Here is an 11,670-nt window from a genome sequence, read left to right as displayed (position 1 = left end):
TGAGGACGTAGTCTGAATTTACCTAGCACAGATCTGCATGATTTATACATTCAATAACTATCTGCTGAATGAATGAATGCTGAATAAATAGGATCAATATTTAGATTTCCCCAGGTAATCAAAGAAAACATTTAGCCAAACCCTGGGTTGCATGCTATACAAAGAAGAAACTGTATAGGTTACAAGACAATCTTGAGAAAGACCTCTCCAAAAGAAGTAATGATATAATTTAAAAAATTTTCAAACTATGTCATATAAAAACGAAGGGTAATTTTTTTTCACTCTTTCTACTGTGGGGGTGGGGAGCATGGAAGAAGGCAAATAAGCACAGGTCAGTGGTATATTTGTTGTTTTACTGTTAATTTGACACATCTGAACCAAAGCATTCACAATATTTGATATACTCTGAAGAGAATCATATACTATAGTCTTAGACATAACCACAGAACAAGCAGAACAATTAAAACTACATAAGGCCTTAAAATATATCCACAGTGTGTATTACTTCCCTATTCATTCATTTACAAATTAGACTACATACCATTAATTTTATTTGTATTTTTCTTTCATTGTTTTATTCAGACAGCCTTCATTCAAGGAAAGGCAACTTAGTTTTTGTGTGTGTGAGCTTTATTTTTTTACTATATTGGTTAATATAAAAGTTTTGAATTAAATGTATTCTTATCTCCTATAGACAGGAGTGAATCCAAGAAATTCTCAGATAGTAATCCAAAACAATAGGTCCTATTTTTAAAAATAGCCAAAGTGGGCCAAGCACGGTGGCTCACGCTTGTAATTCCAGCACTTTGGGAGGTCAAGGTGGGCAGATCATGAGGTCAGGAGTTTGAGACCAGCCTGAACAACATGTTGAAGCCCCATCCCTACTAAAAATACAAAAATTGTCCAGCCGTGGTGGCGGGCATTTGTAACCTCAGCTACTCAGGAGGCTGAAGTAGGAGAATTGCTTGAACCCAGGAGATGGAGCCTGCAGTGAGCTGAGGTCAGGCCCCTGCACTCCAACCTGGGTGACAGAGCAAGACTCCGCCTAAAAAAAAATAAAATAGCTACTGAAAAGGGATCAGATAGCCAGTCTGTTTGTGGTCTTTAAGAACAACTAATGGACTTTCAGGATTTCATACAATGAAGACTACTGCAATTCTATGAGATCAGTCAAAATTTAAAACATTGCATACAAAATCATTCTTGAAATCTCTAAATGCCTTTTAAATAGCCAGCATGAAAATTTTAATTAGTTGCCTCACAGTACCAAACTTAGAAGTCAAAACTAGTTAAAATTCAGTGCTATCATGACTTCTCATTTACAAGGTAACTCATTGGTAAATTAACAGATGGCATAAAAATTAAGATTTACATCATTTTTAAAGGATAAATGTATGTAATCAGAGTATACAGAAAATTCAATGTATTGTACAATAAAATAACTTTAAACCACTATCCCTGTACAACAGGGTTTAGGTTAATTCTACTGAACTTGCATGTTTTAAAACCTCTTTTACAGTTCATTCTATTATGAGTACTTACATTGCTTTAGATACACAGCTTTTTTCAAAAGAATATTACAGTTGTATACCAGGATAAGATTTAGTACATCGAGATATTTTAAAAATATTTATAAATTTGTTTCTAGTATGCAAAAGCATTTGGCAATACTTTTACAGCATTTGATCTTATAGAATTAAAATCTCATACAGTACTCATCTTGATGTTAAAAAAAAAATTCACAGAAAAAATATAAATTACACAGCCTGACTGCATGATACTGTTATTTCCAGTTTTTAGTTCTGGTAATTAAAACCTTCATTAAGTCTGTTAACAAATCATTACCTGTACATTTATGAAGGCAACTGACATGATTTGCAAACAAAACTTTCAGGTTTTATGTTATTTACCAAAGAGTGCAGTTCAGCAAGAAAGGAAAGCCCAGTAGCAAATTTACAGAATATTTTACAAATTTACCAGTTCCTGTGACACAAACTGTTTCAACCTTTCAAGATACTGTCCATAAAGTTCCACATCATTGTGACCTGCTCCTTCAACCCAGAGAGGCTCCACAGGTCTTTGGCAACGTTCAAACAATGCCAGGCCATGTGAAAAGTCAATGACTTCATCTTCAGTCCCATGAATTATTAATACTGGAGAGGTTATCTTAGAGATTTTGTCAATGCTGCAGGGAAAAAGGAAGGGGGAAAATGCAATAAATTAGCTATGTAAAGGAACATAAAACATATACTCTTGTGCTATATCAGACACACAATTCAAACATGAGAATTGTTTGAATCAGTTCAGAAGGTATGAATGTCTTTTGAATTTCCAGTAATATTCAAAAATTTCCTTTTACATACTCCCTACCTTAAGATTATCTGAGGAAGTTATTTTCATGCACTGGTTTTGATGGTTTTGGTGGAGTCACTCATGCTCGTCACTCTATTTTACCTTTCTACAATGTTGACTTTTGGCACAGAGAAACTTAGGTGTCCAGAAGAGGAAAAAACTTAAGAACTATTTCAAGTATGCGCTAACTTCACTTTCTGCACTCATTATATTCTTATTCCTAGTCTCCTAGTAAAATGATAGCAAAATGTTTTATGTTTTTTGTTCTTGTTCAAGGATAAAGATACAAAACCAAGGAGAATGTACTAAAATATAATAAAATGTTGGAGCTGGAAAGAAGATTAATGCATGAAATAATTTATTAAAAGGATAGAAGAAAACACAATTTTAGGCAGAGAAAATGTAAAGCGATAAATGAAACCAATTTATACCACAGAATACCCTAGAAAGCTAAGGAATTACCATGGTGATGAAGGGGGTGATTGAAATATATAGGATTTGTTCAGTCTGTGGAAGAAAGTTAGCCTCCTCTTCCCAGGTCTTTTTGCCTGTTCATATACCCAGAAACTGCCTTCCCCCAAGACTGGAATATCTGTGGACTAGAGGACTACCAGAGTTTAGAACAGAGGTATCATAAAGACCAAGGAAACATACATATTTACTGATTGGCTACTATGAACCCATTTTCCCTATGAGTCTCCCAGAATGCTGGTAGTCAGGGCACTGTCCTCCAGGAGGAAGTTTCAGAAAGAGCTTTCTTTGGAGATTATACCAGATCAGCCCTTTAGTTGATCTGCTAAATCTTAATTGTCTGCTTATCACGTATGCACCTATGCAACAATCTTGCATGTTCTTCACATGTACCCCGAAACCTAAAATGCAATAAAAAAATTTTTAAAAAATTGTCTGCTTACAGGTAAGAGTAAAGAGTTGGTCGGCTCCTTTACTTACATATAAGCAGACAACCAAGAATTATCAGACATGAGAGGATAACACTTCAAATAACATAGGGATCAAAAAAAAAACACTTGAGACAGAAACTACATGGACAAACAACTCTTTTTAAGAATCCTTAGAAAAAGATACTATAATGAACATAGAATGAAAATGGAATTTTGAAAAGGAAAAAAAAATCATCAATGAAATAATCTAAGGCTGCATTTGGTAAGAATAAATACTTGGGTTTACTACCTGCTGTCACAAAGATGGTCAACAGTAGAGGAATTAAAACTTGAATAAAAAAATAGAAATATATTTTTCAAAGTTTTTTTTTTTGGAGGGGCAGACAGGGTCTCATTCTATCACCCAGGCTAGAGTACAGTGGTGACATCATCTGTGTCTCCCAGGTTCAAGGGATTCTCATGCCTTAGCCTCCCAAGTAGCTGGGATTACAGGCGTGTACCACCATGTCTGGCTATTTTTGTAATTCTCATGGAGATGGGATTTCACCATCTTCATCAGGCTGGTCTCAAACTCCTGGCCTCAAGTGATCCGCCCACCACAGCCTCCAAAAGGGCTTGGATTATAGGCGTGGGCCACTGCGCCTGGCCAAACAGTTTATTTTTAGTGTTGCTCTCTGTTGGTGTACCAGAAATGAAAGAGATAACTTGACAGAGATGTAAGTTGGCAATAACACTGACATAGGGATACTCAGATACATCCCTATCATTTTTACCATTCAGCTAGAAAGAAGCAGTATAATGCCTATACCTCCATTACCTGAAACAAAAACAAACCCAAATATGCCCATAGCTTGCCCTAGTGATAAGATCATATGCTCACATACTTTCCCTACTAAAGGGATCCATTATTGGCTAATGATGAAAATAATGTGTTTTTGAAACAATCCTTGCTCTTCTTTATAAAGAACTATGTGATGACTTTGCCTTTGGCCCATCTGTCATTCACAAAAAATCTTTTGCATTACTGCCAATTGGAGAAAGTAAAGAAAATTGAAATTTGCCAGCTTATTTCTTGTCTTCTCCTTCTTTAAGAAAAAATAGGCCATTAATTTTTCCCAACTGTGAAGAGTAGGTGGGGGAACTACTGTCTTGAGAAGCATGAAGGAAAAGTAGCTGCTTTACTTTCAAATACATCTAAGTACGTTTGCAGGTTTTGTGGCAGCAATATTTAACTCTAGTTAAGATTCAACTTTTTTTTTTGCAATTCACATCTTTTGTAAATTAGGTATCATTAATTAGAGATATTTACTCATTTTGACCTCTACCTGTTCTTCTCCAACATCAAGTGTCTCACTGGATGACAACATCATCCATTAGCACCTCAGGGCAGAAACAAAGTAGTTGTGTTCAAGTTCTTCTCTTTAGCATCCTACATCCAGTCTGATACTTAGTTCTGTCAAATTTATCTTTCAAATGTATTCCTGTGTCTCCAATACTAGTATCACCACCTAAGGTGTAAGGCCCTTGGCAATTTTCACCTGGATTACTATTGCTCAAGCATTTCAGCCTTCTGACTGGTCACCTGCTAATACCCTCTCTACAAATTAATTTTTCTTAATTTCTGTGTGCTAATATATATAAAATAGAAGTTTATGGCTGAGTGAACTGTATCATGAATACTTTAAATGATGAAAAATCCCCAAGTTTCTTGGAATTGAACTACTTTGAATATTGCTACTTACTTTGGGAATGCATCAAAACAGTAGGTCTTCTTGGTATCAGGAAAGGCAACTCGCATTCCCGAGGTCAGAGGAGAATGAAGAATAACAGCAGCACTCTCATATCGAGCAGCAAGATCCACAGATGGTACTGTCCCTATACTTTGGCCATATATAATCACATTTTCAGGGCGAATGCCATATCTACAAAGTTCAGGCATTAAAAAAAAAAGTTGGAATGGTGTGAAATGTTCCATCATTCTGAAGAATTTGATCTTAGAATAAGATGTCAACTAATCCATGTTTTAAACCTATTACTGTTATTTTTAATGTTACAATAAAGTCTGTAACATCAGCTTATTTCATGCGTTTCTACTTCATCTTTTAGAAGAGTAATAGCCGTGAAGTATTTTAAGATTTCAATCTTAAGAACTAAATTTATTAAATAATTTATTACACTATAGTATTTCATCCTAGCATACTGTTGACTAAGTTTGGAGCACATCACTAATATTTTAATGAATAGATGTTGAATGAATAGGTCATATTTATTTTCTATTCAATGTAACAAAAGTTATTTATTTCTCCATATATCAAGAGTGGCTCATTTTAATTTCCAAAATTGGTCATATTGATGAACTGCTACATATAGTTATGATATGAAATGAATAAAATATATGTATGGTTTTAGTCAAGAGCAAATTATGATTTTACAATTTTTCTTAAAATTTGTCTTTGCCTAGTTGTAGAAATAGACTAATGACTGAAAACATAAAAAAGAATTCCAAACATCATGTGGTCCAGTTATTTATGAATAGACTTCATGCTAAAATCTCAAGGCACTATGTAATCCCTTTCAAATGGCTGTAGGTTTAAATAGGTGAAAACTCACTGATTCAATAAGTATTTATTAGGTACCTAGTATGTTCAAGGAACTGCATGCTACTTGTCTAAAGTATAATTATCCCAAATGTAAACTACTGCAAGTGCCAGTGCAGTGCCACCTGAGCTAATGAATATGGGGTTAAAGGTTATGTGACATTAAATACATCTTTCCACTTAGAAGGCAGACAGCAGTCACTCTGGCAGCTAAAAGCACAACAGCTTCTTTTGGAAATCTTTTGCAAAGGTAAAAGATCTTTCTGAGAATCTGAATATTCACCAGGAAACAGTGAGGCAAATTGTCCATGTGTTCTCTTCCAGGGGCATAATACTATTTCAACTATACAGGTAGTAACATAGCTCTCCCCACATAGTTTCTTCAAATCAGTACTACACAAGCATTTGGATAGGACACAGAAAGTGGGGCTCTGTCTACTCCAAATTGACTCTAAATGTTAGCAAACTCAGAAAACCTTTTTTCTTTACAACAGACCTAGCTGTATATATTTTATACCAATCAAGAAATTAGGAGAATGAACATTTGCAGCATAACCACAATTCTCGAGGCTGCATTGTTGCTGTCAGCTGAATATCAGCGTTGTTGGTGGCAATCATGAAATTTGGGCTTAAAGCTAGCAATGACAATGCTCCAGGATGAAGTCACAGAGGTAGCTGACAATTAAGCATTAGAGGACTCACAAGAGTAACAATTGCCTAACAGTATGAGCTAGAAAGGAGTTTAGAGACCATTTAATCTAGAGTCCAGCTGCCTAATGAGCAGATCTTCAAAGTCACAGTAGGTGACAGCTCTATAATTAGAACCTAGATATACCGACTCCCAGTTTAGTGGTTTTTTTCTCTGAAGCACACAGATGAGGAGCTCAAGGATGCTGTGGGAAAGGTGCATAGTGAATGCCATGCCCTTAGTTTCTTTCAGTCCAACAGAAGGTCAGAAATTGGAGTTATTAGGGATATCCAATTTTCCCAAAAAGGACATCATCCAAATAACAATTATTTAAGTTCATTATTTATCTCTTCTGGTTACTTCCATCTTAACTTTTAATCAGGCAAAGAAAAATAAAAGGCATGTATTCTAATTAGACACATTTCATTAGATGACTGAATTCTAGAACTGTTAAATTATCTTTTCTCAATCTCTTCATTAAACAGATAAGGAAACATGGGCTCAGAGAAGTTATATTTCCTAAAGTACCTACACTTACGAAACTCCTCCAACTATATTTTGGGTTCAGCATGAAAGATAACAGAAGTCTATAGCACTTGGTAGCTTAATAAAAAAAGAAGAAGAAAAAAGAAAACAGAAGTCTAAAATTCTAAAATATAAGTACTAAAATAGTATGTGGTATTACTGATAAAATCTGCCCATTCCTCATTAATCCTGGCTATCACACATATTAAAAATATTAATCAATACTGAAAATCATTTTTGAAAGCTTTCTTCAAATTGATAAATGCCAAGATTCAAAAAAAAAAAAAAAAACAGTAAAGTTGACCACTGAAAAATGGGATTTTTTTTTCCACATACACACAGAACACTCCACTGAACACTAATATGTTTTGTTTGAGTAAAGTGACCTTTTTGTGTTACTGGGAAGCACTACTAATGAAGGTGAGTTTTAACTTAGCACCCTTTAAAACTTCAGTATTCCCCTAAAGTTAAACTTTAAAAGTGTGAACCTTATGGCTCAATAGAGCTATTTTTTTTTAAATTACAATACTTTCTTAGAGTTATTATACCTTACTTAACTGGCTGACTGTAAAAAATTGGCAGTCAGTTTTTTTGTTTTAAGGCCTGATGGAACTGATACCAATAAACCTAAAAAATAATTTTTATTTAAAGTAGTTTCTAAATTTATCAATTAAACAATAATTTTACCATTCCCATCAACTCTTTACCTACTACTTGCCAATTTTTTTCCTTAATCCTCATATTTATGTTTTTATATAATTTCAATTGATTTAAGAATCCCTTTTATGTAGAACGTTGTTATGAGCATAATTTTATTAGATTTCTTTGGAAGGAAAAATAGTTTTAAAGATATTTTTAATGTCTTTAATAGTATTAATCTTTAATAATATTAACTATTTTAATATTATTTAAATTGAGGAAAGTCTTCCTAAATGAAATCTTTAATATATATATAAACATTAAATTAGAAACAGTAAGTTTTCTTTATATTCTACAGCTTCAGTCTAAAACATCCTGCAAATCAGGTATTTTATTTGTATATAATATAAAGAATAGCTTATAATAAGGTATCTGTTTACTGTACACTAACCTAATAATACACTGAAGTCTACCAAATTGTGATTTTTTTCAAGAAAAATGTTTAGGTATCCAGGTGACTAGAAAAGATTAATGCACTAGGTTCCCCAAAATGTATTCTGCTATAATCAAAGAATAACTAACACAATAAGAAAATTTTATCAAACAATTTATCATAACATTATTTTCTTTTTTGAGCTGGAATCTCACTCTGTTGCCTGGGCTGTACAGTGGTGTGATCTCGGCTCACTGCAAACACTGCCTCCTGGGTTCAAGCGATTCTCCTGCCTCAGCCTCCTAAGCAGCGGGCATTACAGGAACCCGCCACCATGCCCAGCTAATATTTTGTATTTTTAGTAGAGTCAGGGTTTCACCATATTGACCAAGCTGGTCTCGAACTCCTGACCTCATGATTCACCCATCTCTGCCTCCCAAAGTCCTGGGACTACAGGTGCGAACCACTGTGTCCAAGTTAAAAAATTCTTTTTACTTGATATCATCTCTCCCAATTTTAGGAATCCAGAATATAAAGTAAAATCTCATTTTTACAGAATGAATATTTGAAAAAGTTCTAGTAACGCATCTTTTAAGTTGTGCTTCCCAAGAATAATCACAGAAAATAATGTAAACTCTTGGCTTAGGATTTTAATAGAAAGCAATCCAATCCAACCTCTCATACTGTTAATGATGGATCAAGTGAATAATTAGCTAAGTCAGTATTTTCTCTCACTTCCTTGAAAGTTTGCAGCTTTGAATAAACATTTTTTTATATCACACTCCAATAAGAAAGCTTACAAAACCAAACATTTGTCACTGGATTTAATTTCTTTTTTTAACTTTTTAAGAGACGAAGTCTTGCTCTGTCACTTAGGCTGGAGTGCAGTGCCACAATCAGAGCGCACTGCAGCCTCAAATTCCTGGCCTCAAGAGATTCCCCTGCCTTAGCCTCCTAAGTAGCTAGGACTATATAGGCATGCACCACCGACATCCAGCTAAGGATTTAAATTTAAAAAAAAATCATACATATATACATAAATTAATGTAGACAAACAAACCTGAAACCATCTTTAAAAACATTATTTTGCTATAATGTGAAATTTAAAACTGTCGTCTAAAAGTTTAATTAGTCACAGGTATATAATAGTTAAGTATAACCTCTATATAGCAGTTATGCATAATAAAACAACTTTTATTCTATTCTTACACAAGATATTTTTAGCTAACAACCGTGAGTATGAAAAATAACGTCCAACCACAATTTACCTTGTCCTAAGAGCAAGCCAAGCAGCTTCAATGTCTGCATAGAGGTTCTTCTCTGTGGGTTTCCCAGAACTTGCACCATATCCAGAATAATCATATGAGAATATATTACAATTAATCCGTGATCCTAGACCTATGTAAAAGCTGCTCATTTGACCAAGATCAACAGCATTTCCATGTGAGAAGAGTAAAGTATATTTCGCATTGGGTGAGCAACGTACAAACATACAGGCAATTCTGTTGCCTTTACTGGTTCTAGTCATGAAACACTCAATAGCATCTTTTTCTCTAGAAGAATACTGCCAGTCTGCTCGTTCAGATAGATGTAAAGTCCAACGGCTTCCACTTTCATCACACATCAGCGTATAAGTTGGATCAGGTGGCAAAAATGCTAATTTTGAAGCAATTTTCCCTGGACAAGGAGGACAGCAGAAGAGGCAACATAACTCACTAAATGAAAGATTATTCATGCTCTGAAAAAGAAAAGGAGATAGCAAATATTTTAATAATTGAATGCAGATTCTACATTCTCATACAATAGACAGTTAAAACAAAGACACGGGTAAATTTTATTGGTGGTTAATGACTACTACTATTATTTTAAGTAGGATTCCAAACAGATTTTTGGCTTCTTTCATTTTTTTTGAAATGCAGTTTCACTCTTGTTGCCCAGGCTCGAGTGCAATGGCATGAACTTGGCTCACCAAAATCTCTGCCTCCAGGGTTCAAGCGATTCTCCTGCCTCAGCTTCCCCAGTATCTGGGATTACGAGCATCAAGCATGCGCCACTACACCTGGCTAATTTTGCATTTTTAGTAGAGACAGGGTTTCTCCAAGTTGGTCAGGCTGGTCTCTAACTCCCGATCTCAGGTGATTCACCCACCTCAGCCTCCCAAACTGCTGAGATTACAGGCATGAGCCACCACGCCTGGCCTTTGGTCTCTTTCTAGAACTTTAATTCCTGGAGTGAGGCAAATAAATATCCCCAGCAGACAGACTCAAATACTATATGACAGTTTTCAAATAGCAGTGATTATTTCATTTAACAAAAATGTCAAAAATGATAAAGTAATATTTGCCATTTCTTTACAAATAACAACACTGAAGGTATGCAATATCTTTAGTGTAGTCTGTAATTTCTATGTAACTCAGCGAAACTTCTTAGAACCTCATGGAGAAGCTAGGGATGTAGCATAAAGCAAATACGTAACAACAACATTTATGAAACTATTTGTCAGGTATTGTGCCAAATGCTCTATGTATATTACGTTAATTCTTAAAAAAACTGTGTAAGTTGGTGTGAGAAAGGAAACTTGCACAAGATGAGGCACTAGTGGAGCCAGCATTTGACTCCAGGCTGTCACTACACTATGTAACTGGGCTACAGAGCCTCACAGATTCAGAACACATTGAGAAGACTATCACTTTGGTCATAGTACCAGTGGCCCAAATAACCTATTGAACACTAAAGTGTATGTATGTATGTATATATGTAATTACTGCCCAAACTAAAAAGGCTATACTGTAAAGTTTATTACAGAAAAAAGGTAAAATCTACTAAAGGAAAACTTTTCTAAATGTTTCGAAGAGACAGAGTACAAGGTTTAAAGTTAGGAAGCTGGGGTAAAATCCTAACTCTACCACTTACCGTTTACCAGCTGTATGTCCTTGGGCTATTTTATCTCTTTGACTCTCATTTTCTTCAGAAGTATACAAGGCCAATACCTACACTGAAGGAAGTGGTTGTGAAGATCAAATGATGGTGCAGTGAAGGCCCATCATACAGTGAGTGATGGCCATATAATTGGCACACTTTAACTTAGGGACAAAAATAAAGTAATACTTGTTTGCTCTATCAGTATTTCCTTCTATCTTATCCTTTTTCAAACTCCTGTCTCTTTTTAGCAGAATTAGACCATTGCTTAGTTCCAGAGAAAAGGTATTCAAAACTAACACCTTAGAGGTTTGGTGGCATCCAATTTTCTCCAAAAAAAAAAAATATATAAATGTAAGAACAGGAAAAAAAAAAAAGTACATTATTATACCAAAAATGGGAAGAAAACTCAAGAGAGTGACCAAATGGTTGAGAATATCTGGGGGGGGGGGGGATGCCCTTTTCACTCATTACAGAATCAAATATAACCTATAATGCTCAATATAAATGTGTTTATATGAAACAGCAGAAAAAGCACAGGAAGAGAAAAACAAGGGTAAGCATAATATAAAAGGCTTCAAAAGGTGAGGGAAGGGCAGAAAAACATCTTGGATA

General features: G+C 34.8%; 1 protein-coding gene across 2 annotated transcripts in view; it reads right to left on the bottom strand.

Annotated features, from left to right (window-relative positions):
- Positions 1 to 332: 332 nt before the first annotated feature.
- The window catches only part of ABHD17B (abhydrolase domain containing 17B, depalmitoylase), a 47,105-nt gene continuing 35,767 nt past the window's right edge, over positions 333 to 11,670 (bottom strand). For both annotated transcript variants that reach the window (XM_012453929.2, XM_012453936.2), the window contains 3 exons: positions 9,405 to 9,874; positions 4,997 to 5,176; positions 333 to 2,185 (listed from right to left, as the gene is read on the bottom strand). In XM_012453929.2, the coding sequence (XP_012309352.1) occupies positions 1,966 to 2,185; positions 4,997 to 5,176; positions 9,405 to 9,871 (867 nt within the window). In that variant the 5' untranslated portion in view covers positions 9,872 to 9,874 and the 3' untranslated portion in view covers positions 333 to 1,965. The remainder of the gene's footprint in view (positions 2,186 to 4,996; positions 5,177 to 9,404; positions 9,875 to 11,670) is intronic.

Source organism: Aotus nancymaae, unplaced genomic scaffold, assembly GCF_030222135.1.
Source record: "Aotus nancymaae isolate 86718 unplaced genomic scaffold, 86718_ANA_hifiasm-v0.15.2.pri h1tg000041l, whole genome shotgun sequence".
Lineage (NCBI taxonomy): Eukaryota > Metazoa > Chordata > Mammalia > Primates > Aotidae > Aotus > Aotus nancymaae.
The sequence above is the reverse complement of the archived record's forward strand: the minus strand, read 5'-3'. Positions and strand labels throughout refer to the sequence as shown.